Raw genomic sequence first — 27,047 nt, 5'->3', positions numbered from 1 at the left:
CATCCACTGTTCAAAGTGCCGTCAGTGCGAAGAAGAGGTGACCGAGACGTGTAACCAAAGGCCATCACGCTGGGTGATATCGTCAGTATGGCGACGACGAATACACCCTTCCAATGTGCGTTCACCATGATGTGGCCAAACACATATGCGACCATCATGATGCTGTAAATAGAACCTGGAGTCATCCGAAATATGACGTTTTGCCATTTGTGCACCCACGTTAGTCGTTGAGTACACCATCGCACGCGCTCCTGTCTGTGATGCAGCGTCAAGGGTAACCGCAGCCATGGTCTCCGAGCTGGTAGTTCATACTGCTGCAAACGTCGTCGAACTGTTCTTTCAGATGGTTGTTGTCTTGCAAACGTCCCCATCTTTTGACTCAGGGATCGAGACGTGGCTGCACGATCTGTTACAGCCATGCCGTTAAGATGCCTGTCATCTCGACTGCTATTGATACGTGGCCGTTGAGATCCAGCACGGCGTTCGGTATTACCCTCCTGAACCCACCGATTCCATATCCTGCTAACAGTCATTGGATCTCGACCAACGCGAGCAGTAATGTCGCTATAAGATAAACCGCAATCGCGACAAATTACTATCCGACCTTTATCAAAATCGGAAACTTGATGGTACGCATTTCTCCTCCTTCCACGAGGCATCACCAGGCAACGCCGGTCAACTGCTGTTTGTGTATGAGGAATCGGTTGGAAACTTTCCTTATGTCAGCACGTTGTAGGTGTCGTCACCGGCGTCAATCTTGTGTGAATGCTCTGTAAAGCTTATCTTTTGCATATCACAGCTCCTTCTTCCTGTCGGTTACATTTTTCCTGCAACGATTTCCCCTTAACACGCCAGTATTTCTTTTTTATATCACTCTTAAGTGACAAACTACTTTAGTCTTGTATTCTGCTGTCCGGTTTTCTACTCACTTCCTTCGTCCCTCAACCCAAGTATTTCATCTGTTTTCCACGGGTTCTTCACTGATATCTTCCCTGTACCCAATTGTCTTTCAAGTTTCTGTGATTGCCCTTTTTATATATGCACGACCTACTTTTGTATTCACTATACCTACAGCATTACTCAATAATTCTCAACTACGCTTTATCCCATGTTACTTCTGTCTGACAATTCTCTTAAGCCTCGGAACAGTCTGCATCATTACTTAATTGCAGTCGGTACCTACTGCTAAGTACACATTACAATGCAATATCTGATTTCGAAATCTCTGCCTCACGGTGATATAATCCAGCTGGAATAGTGCCATGTATCAAAGCCTTTTCCAAACCTACAAAGCACTTATGATTTTTAAACAAGTATTTTCGCTGTAACCCTCTGAGATTTACTGCAATGCCATACTAGTCTTTCCCCTCTCGCTTTCCTGCTAGCGAGGCCATAGTCTCCCGTGATACCTTCTTCAGTTACTTCCCCTACAAAAGTCCAAAGTATTTCAATCCTTAGGTTATAAGATTATTAAATTATTATAGCGCTGATATACTGAACTGCTCATTGAATGACCTCAGATACCCTCCATACCTACTCATCATCAGCCTGTAACATCGGCAAATATACCAGAACCATTGTTGTCGGCGTTGATTTGTTTTCAATTACGATGTACCTTTCCATTCTAATCCCATTATACCAGTTTCTGTCGCTTTTAATATTATCGTGTATTCATCTGACAAGAATCTTTTCGTCTTCTTATTTGACTTGACTAGATCCCACTCTAACTGATCTGAGTTTTTACATCATCTTATTCAGGTTTTGCAGCTTTCCTACGAACAACAGATTTCTGACATTCCTATCTCCGACTCGTGCTATCTTACGCTTCCGTTGCTCATTAAGTCTTTTTTCACTGTTCACCTCTCCTTTAGCAATCCCCTTCTCAGAAATTCGAATGGAGAACTAATCAAAAATCTTTTGCAATTAAGACAGCGTTACAACAATTTCTGAATCACACGACATCTGTTCAGGAGAAAGGCATTAAGTACGTTTAATTCAGTGGTTTCCGTTGTCTTCATCATGCCCATGAAGTTGACAACTGCTGATTCTTAGATGCAGTTTCCCACCAACGGCAGATGGTACCCAAAACCCCTATGCGTTCTTCTGTAGTCTTTGATAAGGCCCTTCAGAGAATGAGGGTGACTTCTTACGCCTGAAGTGTACGCTGGACGCTAGTAATGATTTTTATTTAGCATTTGAGAAGTGGCAGGGCTCGAACACGAAACCAAGGATTTCTTTATTTCTAGCCAAAGACGCTGCCTCTAGACCACTATGACAGAAGTCGTGAGCTGCTGTCTGTCTTGGAATCGTCTAAACTTAGCGCTGTATGCTATCACATTTTCAGTGATTTTTTGTCGTGTATTCTTTTGCGTAGATTGGGAAACAGTCCACCGTTTGCCTCGTCGAGCGAGGAGAACCTCGTAAAAACCAACCTAAAGCTGGATAGCGTACCGAACCAACGGTCGTAAATAAAACTCTCGCATTTACGTACGTGTCTGGTTTAGTTTCCTGCCTCGCGAGGTAGGTCGCTGCACGTTAAGCAATAGCTGTGCCTACTGCCTGCTACATCACTGGAGCCCATTCCAGCGTCATATACGGTAATGTTATCGTTGCTTGCACGTCTCGCCAGCTTCAATCTCCAGATGGCCGGGTACCAAGCTGTGCTTAGCTGCAGCGCACCGTCTTTATTGAGGGTGTTAGTGAGTATCTTCACCTCTATCTCTTCTTTTATTACGCCATCCTTGAAACCATTTCTGTGCTCAGTGGTAGCTGTGTTGTCGAATGCAATACGGTGTCCGTTTTACAGAGCAGAGCAGAGTGTTGCTGATTTCTCGGGACAAGGTAGGAGGAAACATCCCTCATGTCCTATACTTTCCTTTTCAATAAAGCGCACACACAATGTGTCCTGCATAGCACCGACCCAGCGACCCGGTATTTTGTATATCCTGGGATTTCTGAGGCCTAGATCATGCTTAATAGTCCTCATGTTTCTGATAAAGGCTTCAAAACAGATTCGATGACATGACTCTTCAGGAACGAGATAGCTTTCCACTCATGGAGCCACAGAATGCCACAGTATGACCGTACAGAACACGATTGGTGTTTCCGTCCACAATATCTCGAGAAATCACTGGTAACAGAATGTTTTCTTCAAAACTGGATTCGCATTCAACGTGACCTTTCTAGACGGAAAAATTGTGTCCGAGACTAATATGAGATGCGATATGTGATGAAACCCCCAGAAGAGAAAGTGGCTTATGTTCATGGAAAAGTTGAAGCGATTGCGGCAGGCACATAATGAGAAAAATTATCATATACGATGCTAGGATGGGTATCCGTGACGTCACAGGCAGTAGTTCGACTGTGTAGGGATGGAAGCAGCAACTACGGACTGTCGTCACTAGACACTAGCAGATGAGCACACAAACGAAAGCTTGTGGACACTCGTGTATTGCCGGATGTTTGAGAGTATTTTATTGTGTTTTTGTCTGTTGAAGGTAGTCGAACAGGCCGACGCTGAAATTCTGAGTTTGCTTTGAAAAATTATCGTAGAATAAAACCTTATGCTAATCTTAACTAAAGTGAGATACTTACTGATAACTCTCTACACCCAAAACCGAGCGCATTTTTCTATCTAACTCTCCTATACAAATAGTCTTCTTTAGAACACTTTGATTTCTTACATCGTACAATCTTCGCGTTAATATTCGTATGTAATATCTGTTACTAAAATCTTCTTCTTCTTTTATATTTGTAAAATCGCTACTTGTGGCGATATTATCTCATGTTTCTGTTCCATCAGAAAGCGCAATGTTGTTCGAAGATAGAGGTAGCCGGCAAAGCCCTTTTGTTTGCTATTCACTCCTTACTATTATCCGACTAGTGTTTTTGTGATACGACAAATGATCTCATAATATGATTCCTTTTTGTTTTTAACTATTAAAGTATTATAAGATTGTTTTTAACCACTATTATGCTGCTGTTTATGAAGTATAGTTTACGAACACTTCATAATTATCTGGAACATACTGAATACGGAATGGTAACATTAATTGGTACTCTGGAAACATTTCCATCGTGTATGTTATACATGGTTTTATATATATATATATATATATATATATATATATATATATATATATATATATATATATATATACGGTGATCCACAATGTATGTTATTCGTTTCGCGCTTGAATTTCTGGGTTACCCAAAACAGAACAGTACACGTTGTCGAATGAAGACAGTGACAAACGGCCTAATTTAAAACTGCGCCACGATTAATGGTTGAGGTTTACCGTAGTACTTGTTGTTCACCGATAACACCAAAAAGCACCTTCTGAAAAACGATTGCTATCGCCTGGTGTGCAAACGGGTTCACCAAGCGGGACTTGTGGGTTCTGTGGGAATTAGGTGTGTTGTTACAAGTATAGCAGACATGCATCCAAGCCTCTTGCGCCGCACGTATAGAATCACTAAAGGGGCTGAGCGGAGAAGCATGAGGAACAGGTTTAGTAGTACTTGCAGTTAGTCTTCAGTTGTGTTATGGTTCTTTCAATGCAAATATTAATTTGCTTGCGTTCGTGATGTTTCGCATTCATAATAATATGTAGTGAGATATTAATGCACGCATCTCAGTTTCCTGTTTATCTATTGATTCTTATTTTTCTTGTTCGGACGTCAGAGTTCTTTCAGAGTTCCTGGGAGCGAGCACAGGGTTGACATTCAGCCCAGATCAACTAACGTGTAATGATAAGGATGTTACTCAGTATTGGCCCGAGTGCTTTACTTGATATTAACTCTAGATATCCAAATAAGGTCTGCAGCTGGGTCATTCAGTCACCTTGATTCTATGATATGGGTGCATATCTGACGAGAATAACGCCACAGGAAACAAAATCGAAGCGACATTAACCCCTGCCTGTCCGAAATTATGTCACTGCCTGAATTTAAAAAAAAAAAGAAAGAATCAAAGAATAGTCGTGCAGCCCCATTCAAACAGAGATGATGGAACTAATTATGTAGGTCTTTGTTCCATTAAGTTTCCGGTGTGCAGCCACAACAAATCTTTCGGGTTGGAGTCTACGAAGAATAAATAGCATTTGCTGGGCGACAGTTATGGGCCAACTGTGAACAACCATATGAAGACAGCTTGAAAGATATAATTTTAATTCATTACCTGTTATTGCTTTGTAGGTTTTTTGGGTACAACGACATTCTTGGCTCCGTAGCTACTCTCAAGTAAACCAAGGACTTCCCATGAAAAATAATATGAACCTAACGAAAGACATTTAACAGGTTAAACACTTTAAGTGCTCTTCCTTTTCTGCCTTTAGTCTGACCGCTATAAAAAATTAGCATTCTAATTACATTTTCTTTCTGATACGTGTGAAATGCTTGAAAATGTCTACAAAGCCGAAACATCATAGTTCGCTAAATAAAAATACATTGTAAATCAATGTCGATCGATGCAGGAAACTCTTATCTTTCATGAATTTTATCACGGCCGTGGAGCCTGTTGCATCTAAATGTAAGAGTTTATTTAAAAGACAATATGTGGGAAAATCGTGCACTCCAGAGAAGCAATTGGCTACGTTTTGCTGCCATGAAAGCTTTGTTCGTACATTATGGAACAGAAGTATGAGCTGCGAAACAAAGTGAGAGAAAGTAGTCAGTCTCTCAAGTCACAATGATACCGCGGATGCATTTCATATCACTCCAGAATATACAGTCTGATTTACTTGCAATACCCGAAACTGTCCAACTTAGATTCTGCTGCTGAGTGACGTCTCAGCGGGCTACTTGTGAAAAGGTAACAGACAGAGTTACTTTCGCATTTATAATATTGTTATGTTTAAGACTTCGAATTACGATATCTGTTTCTATCGTGCACCAAACTTTGATGAAATGAAGCTTAAACTGTGCCTCAAGCTATGCTCAAGTTACCTGTTGAAACTCTATGAAAGAGATTAGGGTGTTCAGACAGAGGTTTTAGATAAATATCTAAATTACGATGTCTTCTTTTCCCGTAATCCGAAGTTGACGAAAACAAGCGTGTATGGCGACCCTACCTATACACAAGTTGAAACTTTCTGATAGATTAAAACTGTGTGCCGGACCGAAACTCGAACTGGGGACCTTTGCCTTTCGCTGGCAAGTGCTCTACCAATTGAGCTACCCAAGCACGACTCACCCCCCTTCCTCAAAGCTTTGCTTCTGCCAGCACCTCGTCTCCTACCTTCCAAACATTACAGAAGTTCTCCTGCGAACCTTGCACAACTAGCTCTCCTGAAAGAAAGGATATTGCGGAGACATTGCTTAGCCACTGCCTGGGGGATGTTTCCAGAATGAGAATGTGAGGACGGGGCATAAGTCATGCGTGGATAGCTAAGATGGTAGAGCACTTGCCCGCGAATGGCAAAAAAGGTCCCGAGTTCGAGTCTCGATCCGGCACACAATTTTAATCTGCTAAGAAGTTTCACATCAGGGCACACTCGGCTACAGAGTGAAAATCACATTGTGAAAACATCCCCCAGGCTGTGGCTACGCCATGTCTCTACAATATCCTTTCTTTCAGGAGTGCTAGTTCTGCAAGTTTCACAGGAGAGCTTCTGTAAGGTTTGGAAGATAGGAGACGAGGTACTGATAGAAGTAGAACTGTGAGGACGGGGCGTGACTCGTGCTTGGGTAGCTCAGATAGCATAGCACTTTCCCGCGAAAGGCAAAGGTCACGAGTTCGAATTTCGATCCGGCACAAAGTTTTAATCTTCCAGGAAGTTTCATACCAGCGCACACTCCGCTGCAGTGTGAAAATCTCATTCTGTTTACGCAAGTTCACTGCTACAACCTCACGAAAATTACTCTAGTAGTCAAGACGGTTTTAGCAAAACTTTGAATCACTATATCTCATTTTTCCGTGATCCAATTTTGAAGAACTAAACCGATACCTGAAGCCATGCTCATGTTACCTAGGAAAATCCCACGAAAATTTGCGTACTTATTTCGGAGAAGTTTGTTCAAGCAGACGAACGGACAGACACGACAATTTTACATACTTACTTTAACTACAGCTTATCGTATTTTGTAGCACCTCCGACCACAGCAACACTGCCCGCTCTGGTTGTGTTTTTTAACTGGCGGTCATTCACCCTCAGCAGCCAGCTGAAAAAAAGTTAGGATGTTTGGCACACATTGTGTATGTTATGTAAATATATGGTAGCTCATTTACCGAAGCTATACTGATCGTTCATCTATAGCTGAAGCACGAAACATGAAATTTACAGTATCTTATTTTTTGGTCCGTTAGTGTATCTGCCGTAAGTTCTTTATCTAAAACCTTGTAGAAAGTAAAAGGTCTAGCTGCCTTCCTTCGCCATTTTATTTACCTTGTGTGGCTTTGACAACAGGTCAACTTTTCCTGAGCCGCGCAAAAATACCATTTCCGAGCCCGACGCTCTAGCATGAATATTCATTGACTTTACCGGCTCTGCATGCCAACTAAGATACTTGACAAATGCGGCCCTCTTTTTCCTTCTAAAGGCCAAATAAAAGCAGTAATAATAAATGATGTCGAAACGTATTCGGTTTTCGTGTAACCCCGAGTGAAAATAGAAGAGCATCGATGTTAACAGCGGAGCTGTATTTAACTTCTTTGCTCGTAATATTATCAAGAATGGCTCAACGTAAACACTCATTTCTTCTGACCAGTTTATACACAAGAGTGGTGTTCTCTGTCTCCCGAACAAGCACTGTGACTCCCAGAAAGCAAGTGAAGATAAAAGATAATAATTTTTTATGTTTTATGTTGTACATAGCGTACCGAATATATCTTCTTCGATAGTACTGTTCATTTCCTTAGGCATCTTCTTCAGAGAAAATGTGAATAGTGTAAGGGCAAAGAAAGAAACACTGTATTTCCCAGCGCAGGGGGATTTTAATTATGTTCTCAGAGATGTGAATGTAGAAGCCTAATTCCCATTTAACTATTATGACAGAACATCTGAAACGCGGTAATTCTGTCCTATGTATACAATTCATTACGCTCGAATGTTACTAACATATTTCTGAACCATATTCAGATCTGTAGCAGAGACACATAGTAATTTAATAATGTGAGATGATAATAGATGAACAGCACCACACTAAAGAGCTGTCAGAAATAGCCTGATAGCGAATGCAACTTGACGACTAAATTCTTGTGATCGGAGACCATTCGACGTTCTTGGGCGCTAATTCCGCGTCCATGCACCACCACAGTCCCTCATTTACGGGAATGCGTGACCCATGCGTAGACGTCTGGGGCCACATACCTACGGAGACATGCCAGGGTGATGTCGAATGCATGCTAAGCAGGAAGAATAACAAAGGCAGACCAACGACCTACTGAACACGTAGCCTTAACATTGTGTGTGTGTGTGTGTGTGTGTCTGTGTATGTGTGTGTGATTGTATATGTGTGAGTGTGACTGTATGTATGTCTGTTGCGTTTTTAAAGCAGATTAAAATGTATATGAAAGAATCTGAAATTTCACCAAATTTGTGTCCGGATAACAGGGATTATCGGAGGTATTTAAAATACCTTCTTGCGATTACCTCGTGAATTCAAAATACCTGAAAGCTAAATTTTATACTGTCACCGTTGTAAGAAAATAACAATGGTTTCTTTCTCTTCCTTCCTGCTATTTTGTAATGTGCTTATGAACACATCATGTAAGGTAGCACACTGTTTTTTTATCTCTGACGCTTTTTTTCTGTAATATGAAGAAGATCGTGCCTTTCCACTTGTCTGTGACTACATCGTCTACATAACGAATGGCGTTAGTAAAATGATATATTTGATGGTGTCTTTACATCGTGACGTCAGACTACGAGAGTTAGAAATTTCAGAGGTTGACAATTTTTATATTTTTTCCCTAGAATAGATTAGAGTCAAGGTGATTCTAGAAAGGTATCTGCTGGATTTCAAGAACACACAAAAATCGACGTGATAGGCAGCTGGCATATGACACTAGCAAACATGCATCTACGTTGTGGGTACCTATACGTGTGGCTGAGAGATGCGCCGCATGGAAAAATATGAGTATAGTTGTGGCATTCATGTAACAGTACACCGGGTAGCATTGCAGGACAAATATGGATGGGGCATTCACCCAGTGGTAGGCAGGGATAACCATAGAAATCACTTTGACTACTAATATCATAACTGCATAAAATAAAATATACACTTCGATTGAGCTGCGATGCCATTGTTCTTAAACTTCGACATCTCAATACTTCATGTCCTTTTTAAGTTTGTCAGGTGTTACTTGCTGTGAAGCACCTTGATGCCCACCTGTGTATTAACTTAGTCATTGTCTTTGAATGTTAAGTCATCTGTCTGTGTACAAACGAAATAATGTAAAACTCATTTATTTGAATAATCAATATTGCAGCGTTATTGATAATTATACTAGGTGTCATTAAACAACAGTAATTATTGTAAGTCTTGACATAGTGAAATATGTTGAAAAGCGACTTTGATTTGCAGTACAAGATTTTTTAAGTATCAGGATTACAGACTAAGGGAATGCTATCACCGGGTTTGGTTGTGCTAGTAATTATGTTCAGAGCTAAAACGGAAAGAAGAAATATATATTATTCATAAAAGGTCCTACCTACATACGACAAGCACGATTTATAAAGATAGGAAAGTGTCATAGAACATATACAACTATCGTTGCCTTGCAGCTCCTCACGTGATATGCAGTCAAGTACTTTATCATTAAAACTATTGTGTGTGCTGTGATGTTGTTACTGAAGATTGTGAGAAACGTACGTCTGCTACTGGGCACCACGTTATGCACAATTACGAAAACTAAATTATCGTGTTAAAACGGTAAAACATCTGAACCAATGGTGACGATTTGACTTACAGGAAGCGAAGGAGCTGCATAGCTAATACTAATTAAATTCGGGGAGTGTATGTGAGAAGATAATATTATTGTTGAAATGAACAGGACAATAACTTGTAACGGAACGGTGAACATCACCAAATAACGAATCGATTTAAAAATATTGGTTGTATTCTGTTCGTTAAATTACTTCGTATTTTCTTGTTGTTCACCTTTCCATTATGAACTATCAGCTAGCTCATTGGAATAATTGTTTTATCGTCGCATATACTCTTCACCATATTTTATCATTATTAGTTATTGAACCCTTTTCAATTCGTTAAATTAAAGTACCAATACTTTTGTTGCGTTTCTGTTTCTACACGATAATTTTACTGTGTAATTTTGCATACAGTGGTGCCCTTATCGAATGCTTGCTTGTTTCTTTCAGTAATAGCAGCATCATAGAACCCACAAGAGTTTTAGTGACTCAGTCATTTATGGTACACCACGTAACGATAACCATACGGCAAGTTCTATAGCACTTTCTATTCTTTTTATATTGCACTTACCGCAACGAAGAACTTCTTATGTTTATTCAGTCTATTTTAGCTCCAAGGAGTATTACTAGCGCAATCTAAAATTAGCGACGTACACAAACAAAAAAATGTGTCGAAAAGAGTCATGGAGTTCTTCACACATATAATGAAGGATACATTTTGATCACATTCTGGAATTCTGTCTTTTGAGCGCCGTGATTCTCTCCAAAGTTTTCTCTCATTAGCTCGGAAGCTTTACCTAACACAAGTCTGAAGGTTGCATTTGTCTTTTTCAGTTCCCACTGCGACCATCCTCGGCGGTCCAGACCTGTACGTGAATAAGGGCAGCACCATCAACCTCACGTGTACCATCAGGTACTCGCCTGAGCCGCCTGCGTTCATCTTCTGGTATCACCACGATGAGGTGAGACTCCTAACTCTCATGACTAGAGAATGATTTACAATATTTAGCCTGCAGTGCAGTATATCAGTTTACCATTACGAATGGAGGACCAAGACAAAATCGCCCCAAGAAAAAGTGCATGAGATATTATATAGAATAAGTATAGACATATATAAAAGAAAGTTTCAACAGTGGACTAAAAATTCTGTATTGGAGGAAGTCAATGAAAAGATTCGCTGATAACATTGCGATTTCTTCTGGAAGTGAGGAGAAATTATGTCTGGTGAGTGGAATGAATATTCTACTGATCACAAACTATGGAACGAGATAAACTAAGAACAGATGAAAGTTCTGAGGTGCATCGTAAGTGAGTTATGTCTGAAAACTTCAGGGAAGGAGAATGAGATTCTACGTATTTACTAAAATTTAGAAAATCTTTATTCAAAAATCATTTAATTCTCCAGATCGCGTAGAAATATAAAAATTAATATATGGTGACTAGACCAGTTTTCGTAGACAATACAGTCATCACCAGACCTACGAACAAGCTCAAAAAGCAGGAAGTCGGCTTAGGATACATTTCTTTACACAGTAATGACATGTTTAAATGTTGGAAGGGACAATAGAAATACAAAGGTAATAATTTACCATTCATGGTAAAAATGTCAGCATGTTTCGACTATAAACTGGACTGTCTTCAAATCACTTGCGGTGGTACCTCATCTGTAACACCCGCCTTGTTGCTGTAGTTGTTAATTTTATTTTGTATTAAGATATGCCGGCAGCAAAATTATCTTTTAACATGTTGCAGTAACATGCCATATTGCTCTGTCACATACTACATGTAATTTTCTTGTAACTAGTAATTATGTAAATTCCTGTTTTCTGTGTTTTTTATGTAATTAGATGTCTTCGTCAAGTATTTTTATCATGCATTGTACTTTGTACACGCAAATGTAATTATATTAGCTTTTATTCGTTTTATTAGTCTATATATTTAACTGTTATATTTGCACAGCCCATCATGGTATTCTAACAACTTTTGCCTCGTCTCGCGCAAATGCATGAAGCGTTAATCTACCTTATACCTGTGAATGGATAACAGTTAAGCTAGTCCTACTGGACCCACAAGCATTTTATTTTGCTATGAACAAATTACGTGATTTAACGATTACCTTTTTATGTTTCACATAATACTGCTATTTTATTAGCGATGTCATTTTCCTTCTTTTGGATAATGTCGCAGCTTTTAACTATAAACTTGATGTTTTACTGTTTATTATGTATTTGTTTGATTCGTTTATCCCCACATTTGTAGAACTAGTCTCATTACTGTTGTGCTGCCACAAACAAATTTTTCATTGAACGTGATTTTTTATTACTGCAAGTTATTGCATGATACGTTTATTACTGGAACATCCAGTTTTTCTTCCCTTTCTTTATAATTTTTCGACACTGTGTTTGCATGTAGATCTCATTCACATCGTAGTTAATTATATCTAATTCTCATTTCGTGCGTTATATGGAGACATTTTTATTGTGAGTGGCACGTAATTACCTTTGCGTTTACGTTTTTCCTTCGAAAATTTTAAGTTGGAACATTGCTCTGAAAACAATTTTTCCCAAGGCAACTTCCTGTATCTCGTGCTTGTTCGCAGATCTAAGAATAGTTCCACCAACAACTGTAACTAGTGTAGTGATCACATTTTAATTTTTAAATATTTATGTGGTGCAGAGAATTACAATATAATTTCAAAATTTTTCCTACATTTTAAGAATCGAGCATATACGAGATAAGGGACAAATTTAAGATCAGAATTAAGGACAATAGTGGGGCAAAGTTCGTATGGCCCCAATATTCATTGTTGCCAAATTTATTCAAGATGTTGAATAGAAGATGGCAACGCTAGGTATGGCAAAATCACAGTGACGTCATGGTTTAAAGTTCAAATTTTGGCTTGAAGATAGGTCAATTGGGCTGTCTCCAGCAACCTTACCCCCTCCAATCCCACTCTTCTACATCCCCTCCCCCAGGAAATGGCAGGAAGTTAAAATTCTTGCTGTAAAATAAAACACACCACGGCTACTTCCACTAAACTCAGAGAATGGAGAGAAGATAGGTCTATTGGGCTACCTCTACTAACCTAACACCCTCTCCTCCCAACACTCCCTCCCATCCCTCAGAAAGTGGTGGTAGGTACAAATTCCTGTAGGACAATGCAACACACCACGGCTACCAACACTAACCTAAGAAAATGGCAGGAAAATAGGTCACTTGGGCTATCTCCACGAACATAAGTCATCCGACCGCCACTTCTACCTAGGAATTGGTAGGAAAAGGACTCTGCCTGTGCTGGGCTACTGAATAGGAGTGGCATAAGTCCTTATTTTGCATGCAGTGAATATTTAAACAATTTGAGGCTGTAGCTCTATCCAGCGTGTTCACCATGAGGTCTGGAGTCCAACTAATGTAGTGCACAGTGCTGCCAACAGTGCGTGCTGTGGTCCCATGGTGGTCTTGGGTGGGGGAAATAGCGGGAAAAGGACTCAGGCTGTTCTGCGCTGCTGGAGAGAGGAAGGACTGTACTTTATTTATTTTGGAACAATTTACTTAGGTATCGGTTTCATGTAGTTTATTTATTACACTGATACAAAACACTCACTCTGGCATGTTTGGGGTCACAATACGTACCCTACAGACTTACAGACTACTCGTAATTTATCTATATAATGCGGTAAACTGATGCTGAAACATGCAAACAACTCGTAAATTACGGAAATAATGTAGTTCACTGATGTGCAGACACTGAAACAACACGTAAGTCATCAAAGTAACACATGTAAAACGCTCTGCAGACACGCTCAGTAATCCTAAACTGTCCAGATAACGTAGTACATCGCCTACAGACCTGCAGACTACTCGTCAGTCACATAAACAATGCATATACAACTATCTGTCACCATGCTCACAACACTTAAACAACCGAAAATAATGTAGTGCACGAACACTCAGTCCACATATAAATTGTTTTCGAACTGTTGTCAATGACGACGTATCAGCAAACTGTTCCAATGTGTATACATGCTGACACCGCACAGACGCATTGGCAGCCGGATCTAAGCCAGCGCCGTAGCTCCAGCCATCACTCTAGCACCACTGCTGCCTACAGCAAACGGATGAAAGTTGCATCTATTTTTGGGTATATGGTTGCTATACTGACATGAGATGTCACTGTAAATGAGAGCCAAGTCACCCTCAGGACGCACATGCGTTCACCGCTGCTGGCATGATGTCACTCTAACTGCATTCCATTGAAGACCTAATTGCTCAGCAACTCATCCTTGCAGACTAAGCTAAAAGGTTCTCAGTGCTACATTGACGTCACAGGTCACACTATTCCAGTGCTTCCCAGAATAGCACAGCGTGCATTGTTTCTAGCACTCCGAATGGGACATGAGACGCCTCCGGCTGCACACTTGTTTACTGTGACTGACACCTACATGCAAGTACTCTCCGTCCATCATATTTTACCCTTCCAGGATATCATTAAGTGCTGCTTTCCACAAACATCTCTGAAATGTAAACGTTTTCACCATTATATAGAAGCTCCTAAGCCCTGGTACAATGGATGTCTTATAAATGAATGGAGCATTATGATCGGCTCTTACTGAATTTACTAGCCAAATTACTGATGTTGCCGGTGTCGAAACACTGTCCACCTTTTTCTTTCTGCAGATGAAACTTTCAGCGACAAAATTAGATAGCACAGATCGCCATATTGCACTGACAGTTAAACCATAACCGAGCGAGGTGGCGCAGTGGTTAGCCACTGGACTCGCATTCAGGAGGACGACGGTTCAATCCCGCGTCCGACCATCTTGATTTAGGTTTTCCGTGATTTCCCTAAATCGCTCCAGGCAAATGCCAGTATGGTTTCTTCCAAAGGGCACAGCTGACTTCCTTTCCCGTCCTTCCCTAATCCGATGAGACCGATGACCTCGCTGTCTGGTCTCCTTCCCCAAAAACAACCAACCAGTTAAACCATGCAAAAGTGGCCTACAGTTCATCAAATACAAAAAGAATCTTAATTACACTGCTTTGCCTCTGAAAACTGAAGCTTGAATATTAGAGCGTGAAAAAGATCTCCAACGTGACAAAATATCACCACGTACCTTGTCGATGTAGTAAACATATAATTCGTGCCATGCAACATACGAAATCGCCGCAATTGCATCTTTCATACAGATATTGACCGTCAGACACTCGTACATATACTGCAAAGACAGACAGCACATTCACCGTAGGACTCAATTGCACTGCTCTGCTACTAAGAACAGAAGACTGAATATTAGAGCGTGAAACCGATCTCCAACCCGGCAATATATTACCACTTACCATGTCGATGTAGTAAACATACAACTCGTACCCTGTACCATACAAAAGAAGCCCTTTTGCATCTTCCATATAGCTATCGACCGTCAGACACTCGTACATCCATTGTGAATACAGACTGCACCATATGTACTTCTTGCAGCACTAGACATTTTCCCGCAACCTTCAATCAGATGTCACAACAGCTTCCGACCAGTGACCAGAGCGCCCTCAGCAGAGCAGAGTCATTCTCTGAACTGTTGTACAAAGGCTGGGTCGGTCCACCTCGCAAAAAGGTGTCACCGTTTCTGGTCCTGAACTGCTTGCTTGCTTGTGTCTACACCAATCTCCAGACTATGGGATTACAAGAGCACATCTATTTTCACACGTTTTCTCAGAATATCATACAAATTTCGCGCTACTTTTCGATATAAAGTATATAGCAGTATGCTACCGATGGTTTGCACTGTTTAATTTCGAAGACACAGACTGGAAATTATTTTTCTAGGAACCCGAAACTTTAGTGAGGTGGAGCGTGCTGTAAACCGGTGTGCATCTAGAAACTTCTCCCGCCTGCAAAGGACTTTATGTGAGAAATCGAAGAAAATAGAGAAAACTGATATTTCCACTCGCAAATACCAATGTCAGTGATATAGCAGATTGGAAATGATCCTCATAATTTACATAGTCGATTAATGTTTGTCTCATTTCTAGAGAACCAGCAAAAGTTTCTTTCCCCTGTCTTTCACCTGCTAGATGCACACACTATAATCGATGTTCTCTCAACCAAATAAAAGTGGTAAATATGCTGAAACAGTCACTCGGACAAATTACATTGGAGGGAACAATGGTCGAGCGCAAACACCCGTCCATATAGAATCTTCTCAAATTCCCACGCACTTGGTAAGTATATACTGCTGTGCATAGCGGCCACGCAGTTTGAGGTGCTATGTCATGGATAGCACGGCACCTCCCACTGGCGGTTCGACTCCTCCCTCGGGAATAAGTGTGTCTGTTGCTTTTAGAATAAATAAGTTTGAGTTACGCTGAGTAGTGTGTAAGTCTAGGGACCGATGACCTCAGCAGTTTGGTACCTTAGAAATTCTCACACATTTGAACAACTGAACTAAGTTTTAGTTCTCTATTCGCCATCTAGAGAACGACATGGTTAGGTCAGCTACATTCCTGCATCCCAACAGGCCTCTTCATTCGGACAGCTCCTACGGTTAATCGGAAACGTGAATCATTCCCGCCACAGGTCACCATCGCAGACAGAATCATCCTAGGAAACCAGTCATATACATATTTTATGAACTCACTATTAAATGATACGATAATGGTCTCAATAGGATATAGTAATTTCCTTTGTAGAAGTCGAAACACACACATACTTTATAACCCTGATGCTCAAGATGAAACTATCATGCATCCCCTACTACTAAGTATAATACTTGTACAATAACAGATTGCCGGCAATACGAAATAATACTGACCGAATATAAGCAATTGATGTACACGTCTCATAAGTTTTTCTTGATAGTGGTATCACTGTGTCTTTAAAAGAGAGGCATAATCGTCGTACCAACCCCGATACGTTAAAGAAACACGATCGCAAAGACCATATTACCATTACAAGCGTCTTGATACTACACGGGGTCAGGGATTTTCTCTGCCTCGTGATGACTGCGTGTTGTGTGCTGTCCTTAGGTTAGTTAGGTTTAAGTAGTTCTAAGTTCTAGGGGCCTGATGACCATAGATGTTAAGTCCCACTGAATGCAGATGGTGATCGCTGGAGTGTATTTTATGAAACCAACAGTGTGGTTACACGTAGCTGGCGATCCAATCTAGTGATAAAATCGCTGAATTTCGAAGGTGATTTGGATGAGGAACATGGTATGAAATCAGTATTTGCAACTCTCTCATGCTGCCGCTAGATGTTTCTCCAGTAACTGTAATGAATTCTGTTTCAATGCCACTGGGTTATAAGCGAAGTTTGAGAAGGATCACAAACAGTAGATGGTGTGCTGATGGAGGTTATGTACAATAGCTCACCAGATCTCTAGTGTTATGCTCTCCAGTAGAAATGAGGTCTGGGATTTGGAATCAAGTCTTTCCATTCAACCACATACCTGAATCGGACCACACGGAGAATTCCTTTAATGATTACAGCCACTAGTGAATCATATTTCTCGCACTCTCACATTCTGGAACGAATTACCTCTTACGAACCTATTAGCTACAGTAAAATTTTAGATAGTCTTTGTGACTCATGCAACTGCTGACATTTCTGCAGCTTTGCGCTTGAGATCGTTCTAATTTAAGTAGGAACTGAGCTGAAGTCTGACAGAGAAGTATTTACCACCTTCTGAAATCCGGATAGAAACAGAGTTGCCTGAGTTATTGCGACAAGACCATGTTTTGACCATTTGCTGGAAATGGGAACATGTGGTTGTAGTTCCGACAACAGGGTATGACATGTAAAGTCAGCGATAAACGAAGCCTGCTCTTCCAACATGAGGGAATGGGAACTGGGGAAAGGACCAGGAGTTTGCTACTGCATTGTGGTGTGCCCCAAAACTACATATAAGTACCGCAACCCGAAACAGATCCGCGACATTCAGGGCCATTCACAATTATCAGGCAAGCATGCTACCTTCATTAGTCAGTACAATCCAACAGAGAAAAATTACGAACTACAACAACTCCACTAACTTCATTTGATAGAGATCACGATAAGATTTTTACTGCATCCCTTTCCCCTCAACTATGGAAAACAAAGACTGTCTGCATGCTGGCATCGAGAAGATGTGGTGAGTCTTTTAAGTATACAGCTGCTGATCCACTGCATGGACCAGTGTAAGGTTGCAGTACCTGTACTGTAGGAGGATGACTGTAACCCACAAACTATACTATACAGGTAAGTCAAAGAGACACTCCCTGTGACCCTGTATCGTTGTATGATACACTCTCTTTTTACTGCTGTAACACGCTTTGTACACTGCCATACTTTTTTTTGCCACGACTTCGAGGTCTGTGTCAGATTCTAAACTGGCATTAACATGTTCTGATCCATTGCTTTTCACAGAAAACTAGATGTCGCATGGTATAAGTCACATTGTTACTGCAGCTACCATAACACATCACACACAGTGGATGATTTTAAAGAAAATACAGTTACATCATAAGGAAACTGGAAGAGTTTGGAGTCATTATGAAGAGTTTCCAAACTGCTGTCAGAAGGTGATTGACGACCTGTATGTTTAAACTCATCTGTCACAGTGACAGAACAGCTGACGGCTCTGCATGCTTCATTTACATGATTTCTGTTTTGGTGCTAGCCATCCCTAAAAGATGTTGTCCCTCCACCAAAACTCTTTCTTCATCTCAAAAAGTTGTCCCATTCAGGTGTCCCATTCAAACTTTCAAGGATCCAGGAGAGAAAAACCACAATACATAAGACAATGAAAAATGCACCACATTGTAGAGCATCCCAAAGAATTTGTATTCTCGCAACAGAACTGCCTAATATCGTCGCTAGATTGCAGCATGGTCGCATGAAGTGCAAATGGCGACTTCATAGCAGCACGCGCAAGCAGTAGTGTGGTTTGCAGAAACAAAATCGCCGATTACTGTGCAAAGGAATTATCTTCGTGTGTATGGATGAGATCCACCCGATGTCAAGACAATTAAGGAATTGTACAGGAAGTTTCAGGAACAGGAACTGTTCTGAAACGTTCTGGCGGTGCACGTTACGTAATTTTAGAAGAGACACTGGATAACATCAAACAAACGTTTCTCAGAAGTACACGTAAGTCAGTTCCTCCAGCATCGAGGCAACTTAATCTATATCGATTAACATTGCATCGTGTAGTTCACCAGTGTCCTCACATGTGTGCTTACAAAGATGAAATTCTACAACATCTGACGCCGAACGACAAACCACGCCTACAACAATTTACTGCGTATATACTGCAGCGTATTGTAACGGATGTAAAAAGAAAGTACTAATAAAATGTCAGTTTGGTTTTCAGACAGGCTTTTCAACAGAAAATGCTGTATACGCTTTCACTGATCAAATATTAAATGCTCTGAATAACTGGACATCACCCATTTTTCACTCATTGGAATTTTTTGTGACCTCTGAAGGGCCTTTGATTGTGTAAATCATGGAATTCTTTTAGATAAGCTAAATCATTATGGTTTGAGGGGGGCAGAGCACAAAAGGTTTAATTCATACTTAACAGGAAGAAAGCAGAAAGTGGAAATAAGTGGTTCATGTAATGTTAAAACAACAGCTGATTCCTCAAACTGGGGTGCTATCAAGTGCGGGGTCCCACAGGGTTCGGTCTTAGGTCCTTTACTGTTCTTGATATACATTAACGACTTACCATTCCATATTGATGAAGATGTAAAGTTAGTTCTTTTGCTGATGATACAAGTATAGTAATAACATCCAAAAACCAAGAACTAAGTGATGTAATTGTAAATGATGTTTTCCACAAAATTATTAAGACATTCTCAGCAAACGGACTCCAGTTAAATTTTGATAAAACACAGTATGTACAGTTCCATACAGTAAATGGCACAACTCGAGTAATAAATATAGACTTTGAGCAGAAGTCTGTAGCTAAGGTAAAATTTTCAAAATTTTTAGTTGTGTCCATTGATGGTCTGCTGAAACGTCTGAGTTCAGCTACGTATGCTATTAGGGTTATTGCAAATTTTGGTGATACGAATCTCAGTAAATTAGCTTACTAGGCCTACTTTCATTCTCTGCTTTCGTATGGCATCATATTCTAGGGTAATTCATCGTTGAGTGGAAAAGTATTCATTGCTCAAAAACATGTAATCAGAATAATTGCTGGAGCCCACCCACAGTCTTCTTGCAGACATCTATTTAAGGATCTAGGTATCCTCACAGTAACCTCACAGTATATATATTCACTTATGAAATTTGTTGTTAATAATCAAACCCAGTTCAAACGTAATACCAGTGCGCATAGCTATAACACCAGAAGAAAGGATGATCTTTACTTTGCAGGGTTAAATCTGACTTTGGCACAGAAAGGGGTAAATTATGCTGCCACAAAAGTCTTTGGTCACCTACGAAACAGCATCAAAAGCCTGAAAGATAGTCAACCAACATTCAAAAATAAATTAAAAGAATTTCTAGATGACAACTCCTTCTACTCATTGGCTGAAGTTTGAGATATAAATTAAGGGAGCGAAAGAAAAACTAACTTAAACATTAGTGTCATGCAATATGTTGTGTAATGTAATATCTTCTACAGACATCTTTCATTAACCTGACACGTTCAACATCATTACGAAGTGTCGTATTCATGATCTATGGAACAAGTATTAATCTAATCTAATCTAGGCTGGGAAGGGTTAATGAGGATTTTGTTCGGATTTGGGGTTCGCAAAATCCGCACACTGTCACTGTACATGTTCGTGATAGCCCTAAAGTAAACTTCTGTTGCGAGCCAATGCACTACAGGATTGTTGGACCGTTCTTCTTTGCAGAACAAACATTGAATCACTGAATGGGTCAGTTTACCTGGATACGTTGGAGCAGTCTGTGTACCCTCAGATCCCAGACTTGCAACCCAACATCATTTTTCAAGAAGATAGACCTCTGCCGCATACACTCACATTAATAGAAACATATGTTATCAATGACAAATACACGTGTTACCTATGGGATCACTTTCGTAAAGAGAGTACTGTTCAAAGAAAAGCCGAAGATGATTAAAAATAATTAAAACACATCATTAAGCTATGTCTATCAAAACTACATTTATTGAACTGCTTAATAATAATATGTAAACTATCTAAACACAGCCAATGTTTCAGATAAGACGAGCAGTGATGTAATTACTGAGATCTACATACAGTACTAAAACAAAAGTACGCAGGATGTTTCTAGTTACGTTTACATTAAAACTTGGCCATTCCTTGTATATTCTGTATGCTGTACGAAAAACTAACTTGACGCATGTATTGACCATTATGTGAAAACTCAAAACTTAACGTTGTTATATCTGTGGATACCCAATTCCTACAACAGTTTGATCAATAAACACACAGCTGTTTATACGACCTTTGTGCTCGCTGTCAATATTGCAATTCTAAAGTGCTGTCTTCAGTGACTTCAGTTATACTATATATTGTATTGCCAGTCTAGAAATGGATGTTTGTGGGACACCAACGTTCACCACCATAGTGGTATAATAAGGAGTGTTGTCATGAGATCACAGACTTAAAGCCGGCGCCGACCGTTTTAGTTGCCCCAAACATTAGCTTCTGGTGCAGGTATTTTTATAAAACATACCAGCTTGTGTCATTCAAGGGTGTTCGATTCATTCTGATTGTAGTCCAAAGTGTACAGGAACCACATTCAATCCTTTAGTGAACTCGTTCAGCCGAATATCCTCTTACATTTTCGATTTTTTGTTGTCATTTCACTTTAGATTTCCCATCAGACCAACTCTAAAAGGTCTCTGAGTAAACGCTGTCAGAAGAAAAGCTTGGAAAATGACAAAACATAGCAAAAAATATCCTCCACACTTCAGGGAAGAGCCCGTTGACGCAACATGAGTTTCGTCGGTTTGTATGAAGGTAAATGCTGGAATACAAAACCAAAACACCTTTTCTCTCTAGTCGTTGTAAATGTACAAGAAAGAGAAAATTACGTTATTGATGTGAAATGCGTCTATTACAAGATGAAATATGCATTTACACCAGAAAAAGGTGTGACAATACCTTCCTGACGTTGTCTTATTGGCGAAAAACTGTAACGTATTCTATTATTAAAATGTGTGTGTATATGTGTAAGTGTGTGTGTGTGTGTGTGTGTGTGTGTGTGTGTGTGTGTGTGTGAGAGAGAGAGAGAGAGAGAGAGAGAGAGAGAGAGAGAGAGAGAGAGGGAGAAAGAGAGAGAGGGAGAGACAGAGAGTGAGAGAGTATGTTTCACATCTCCTCCTGAATTACTAGTCCGATTTCAATCAAACACTTGGCGTCAAGCAAAGACTGCTGTAGAGGTAAAATCATCTATCTATCACAGTGAAGGAGATATGGCGTCAAAAAATATGAGACGCATGAGAAACAGCCGCATGATTGATGACTTTCAAATGTATTACTTCTGTTCTACTGAACTGTATTGAAATAAATTTCGCAAGAATTGTGCACATATGTCGCTAAATTCACCTACTACAGAAAATGATGGTACCGCACCTAGTTTAGGAGATGTGTCGTAATATAAGAAGTCTCACTGTGCATGACGCTTAAATTCGTTACTTCTTTTTTGATAATTAATCGCAACAAGTTTTGCATAACGCGTCCATATATGCCGCTGAATGCATAAACGAAATTATATCACTATCTGAACATAGATCAGGAGATACGAGAAGAACTGCGATATAATGCACGACGTTTAAATTTATTACTTCTTTGCTACTAGCTCTGTTCGCAACATATTTTGCTGACAGTATCCACATATACTGCTGACTGTAACTACACAGATATATCGCTGTAGGAGACATAGTACAAGATATGCGACGTCATAAACACCGAGATACAGGAGAAGATGCCGTATTTTGCATGAAGTCTTTATACATATTTATAATCTACTAGTAAGACACCCCTGCACTCAACGAAATTCTAGACCCTGGCAGAGATTTTGACAGCTTTCTACAGCGAAGAGCACACGGTGTAGGTGAATATGATAGCCATCTATAGAACTCTGAAGAAGCATTGCCATAGAGTCATTTACGAAATCGCGTTAAAGAGACACAAAGCAGCTGCGCCCATGGTGTAGAAAGTGTCTGGATTCATGGTTCAGTATTTGGATACTGTACTAATACATTTTTATGTTTTGCAGATTTCTTGGTTTGTTTGTTTCATGATTTCAAAGGTGTCTTCATGATTAGATGAGCTTTTTTTTAGTAGTACACTATGGAGTGTTTTTTTCTTTTCATTTCTAATAGGAAATCGGCCAAAAGAATACCCTAGTAACAAGGGTTTTGCCAGCTAGTGTTACAATAAAATGTAATGGCACTCATACTATGGGCGGATAAACATACTATTCTACGTGTCCAACCACATTTGGCTCTTAATGTTTGTAATGACTTAAGTAGGTTACCAGCATTAGATGCAAAATACTTCTGTGATCTCGCTGATATTTTTTGTTATTATTCTAACTTCTGTTCACAGACTTTTACGTAAATTAAAAAACAGGTGCATTTCATATGGCGATACTGGCAGCGTATCAGATGACGAGTTATACAAAGTTGTGCAGCGTCACTCGACTGCAACTTTCGCTCCGTCCATCATATACCTGCACTTGGAGACGTCAGCGGTCGATAGATACGTTACGAGTTCATTTCGGGGAACTACTTGGAAGAAAAGACAGACTGTAGTCGAGGCCACTAGTGGGGCAAGCGATGCAAGCGGACGGGCAGCACGTGCCCGCAGGGTGGGCAACTCGCCAGGAAGACGTTCTTATTGCCTTCCCCTCTTTTCGGCGAACTCGCTCTGGGGTCCTGGTCTGCACTTGCGACTCTCTGGCGTGCTGGCGGCGCGTTAGCTGCCCGCTGCAGCCCATAACAGCCGCGCCATCTCGCGCCAACACCAACAGCCCGAGTCATTTCCAAGTCCAGCTTCAGCAAACCAGTTGGCTGACATGCACAGTTCTTTGTCGGGAAGCGATACTCACGTCACGACATCCAACTTCGCTTCCAAACGAGTTTCCAAATGGTTCAAATGGCTCTGAGCACTGTGGGACATAACTTCTGAGGTCATCAGTCCCCTAGAACTTAGAACTACTTAAACCTCACTAACATAAGGAAATCACACACATATATGCCTGAGGCAGGATTTGAACCTACGACCGTAGCGGTCGCGCGGTTCCAGAGCGCCTATGACCGCTCGGCCACCCCGACCTGCAAGCGAGTTGTTCCCTCATGCCTTTAAAAAGGGGTATCTGTTGTTGATTGCCGTTCTGAAAGAAACTGTTGTCACTTCTCCGAGGCACCTGACAGTATCTTGTTTCAAAAGATATGGCACCGTGTCTGGAGAACAGTGATCTGCTAACCTATATCGAATTAGTGATAAACAGTCTAGATCGCAAAACTTGTTTTATTTAAAATGACTGGTTTCGGTCTAGTCTTACTCCATCTCCTGCATAGAACCATCAGCTAAAGTTAACGAGATTCAGAAGAGTCAATAGACCTCAGTTACCGACATAGTTCTGCAATCTAGACGATGTTTCACTAATTTTCGTATGGTGTCTTGTGTGCTTCCATAAACACTATTAAAGATAGTTCTCTTACCAAATGTTGAGATATGTATTGTGCCCAGAGTCATATAATTTTCAATTCCACACAATACAGCAATTTGCTGATCCCTTGAAAGACATCGGAGTGCTAAATGTACAGTGGCCAGTCACTTTAATGTGACCACCTGTCAAAAGTCTGTATAACCACCTTTGCAGCGCGGACCGTTGCGAGACGTGCAGGAAGAAGTTAGAAAGGTTCTGGTCGGTAGCGACAGGAATGTGCTACATTTCCGACTCCAGTGCCGTGACCTCATACACTAGGTGTCTCAGTTGAGGAGCCATGGCGCGAACAGCCCGATCTAGGTGGTCGCATAGATTCTCGATTTTATTGGAATACGGAGAGTTAGGTGGCAAGAAGAGTACCAAAACTCATCCTGTAGCGCTTCGAACCACGCACGTACACTGCGAGCTCTGTGATACGTTGTGCTTTCCTGCTGGTAGATGATATCGTGCCATGGAGTACCAAACGGCATCCTGGATCGACATCATCTCCAAGGATACACTCATGCTCATAAATTAAGGATAATTGCAGAATGTGGTGCCACACAAGGTGGCACTACATAGAACTGGCGCTGATAGCATAGGCACATAGGGAACACACCCGACACCGGTCTGTAATCCAAGGTTTTCGTAATAAGTGGCGAAAACCACCCGAAACAAATGTACTACAAAACGCCACTGTTTCCTGAGCATGTACCCCGACATAAGTGTCGGATATGATTAGCATTCACACGTACACAGGCCGTACAACGGGTTGGCGTAGTCTGGATCACTCGGGCGAGCAACTGCTGTGGTATGGTCTCCCATTATTACATCACTGCCTGTCGGAGTTCCTGAAGTGTCGTAGGTGATTGAAGACGTGCAGCGATACGACGACCGAGAGCATCCAAGACGTGCTCGATGGGGTTTAGGTCTTGAGAACACTCCATTCGCATGATATCTTCTGTTTCAAGGTACTCCTCCACGATGGCATCTCGGTGAGGCCGTGCGTTACCATCCATCAGGAGGAAGGTGGGACCCACTACACCCCTGAACAGACGGACATACTGATGCAAACTAACGTACCGATACACCTGACCTGTTACAGTTCCTCTGTCAAAGACATAGAGGGGTGTAAGTGCACCAATCATAATCCCACCTCACACCATCAAAGCACGACCTCCATACTGGCCCTTTCAAGGAGATTAAGGGGTTGGTATCTGGTTCGTGGTTCACACCAGATGAAAACCCGGCGAGAATCACTGTTGATACTATACCTGGACTCGTCCGCGAATATAACCTGGGACCACTGTTCCAATGACCATGTACTTTGTTCTTGACACTAGGCCTTAAGGGCTCTCTTGTGACCAGGGGTCAGTGGAATGCACCTTACAGGTCTCCAGGCAAATAAACAATGTCTGTTTGTGGGGCGGCGAAGAAGTTGTCGAATGAGTTGTTTGAATGTTCATTTCATGTAACAGACTATTGCCGATGCAACATATGTGGGACGGCGAAGAAGTCCTTGTTTAATGTTGAATGAAAGTTGAACATTGCCACCTTAAATCATGCGAGCCTGGCAACTAATTTGGTGGCCAGTCAGAAAGCGAAGGGAAACTTACTGACCTTAGTTCCCAGTCTGCACGGCCACATTCCTGTACAGCCCAGCTAAACGAAAAATATCCATAGTTCTTCACGGGATTAGGGCTGCTTCAATAAAATTTAAAGTTCCAAACAAGATTTTATTATCTTAAAGGCTCACACAAATTACTCGAAACTTCTGAAAATGCTAAAGACATTAAATATTGTTAATTCAGCCAATCGTTTAATAGTTCAGAGGCGACTTCTACAGCAAGTTCCTCCCGAATAGTTCATTACTCTAACTAACGGTGCTCTATTAATAGTTCGCAATAATGTTAAAAAAAAAGATTAATGCTCGCCTTAAAAATGGAGTTAGTCACCACTTGCCACGCGGAATTATACTTCACACGGACGGCACAATAACAGTTTGTTACCGAAGTCTAAACGAACCAGGACGGTGTACAGTCCTCGCGATTTTCAATGTCCGTTTACATTGCTAAGTACGCGCATGTCACAGCCCGCTATGACGTCACCCGAGGCGAGGCGCGATCGGACGTTAAGCTCGCGTGGACTAGGCGTTGGTCTAATGCGGAGTGAGCTTACTACTGCCTCTGCCGCTCTTTTTATATAGCTCCGGCCCGTACCGCCAAGAGAGCATCTGTTCTTTCCGTTCCTATGCAGATGCCTGCAGCCTCCAAATGATCGCTATCTCAGGCACATAATCTTAAATATCACATTTAATAATAGCTTTACAAACTTCTCAATTTTTGTATACATACATCTGAGCAGTACAGAAGCACGTAGAAAATCTCAGCCCGCTAAAATTAAAACTTTACTCTCTAGAATTTTTACAATGGAACTAACGGTAGATTGTTACCTCTGAACCATAGCTTTATCAAGACTTGTATCAGCTGTTAATTATGCTACAAGACTAAAACTTGGTGTAGCTTTGTTAATTGTCCTATCTGATC

General features: G+C 40.9%; 1 protein-coding gene across 1 annotated transcript in view; it reads left to right on the top strand.

Moving 5' to 3' along the window:
• Positions 1-27,047, top strand: part of LOC126272263 (zwei Ig domain protein zig-8-like) — a 968,421-nt gene that overhangs the window by 775,401 nt on the left and 165,973 nt on the right. Inside the window, exon 4 of the mRNA XM_049974998.1 lies at positions 10,704-10,831. Within this exon, the coding sequence (XP_049830955.1) occupies positions 10,704-10,831 (128 nt within the window). The remainder of the gene's footprint in view (positions 1-10,703; positions 10,832-27,047) is intronic.

This window comes from Schistocerca gregaria, chromosome 5, assembly GCF_023897955.1.
Source record: "Schistocerca gregaria isolate iqSchGreg1 chromosome 5, iqSchGreg1.2, whole genome shotgun sequence".
In the NCBI taxonomy this organism is placed as follows: Eukaryota; Metazoa; Arthropoda; class Insecta; order Orthoptera; family Acrididae; genus Schistocerca; species Schistocerca gregaria.
The sequence above is the reverse complement of the archived record's forward strand: the minus strand, read 5'-3'. Positions and strand labels throughout refer to the sequence as shown.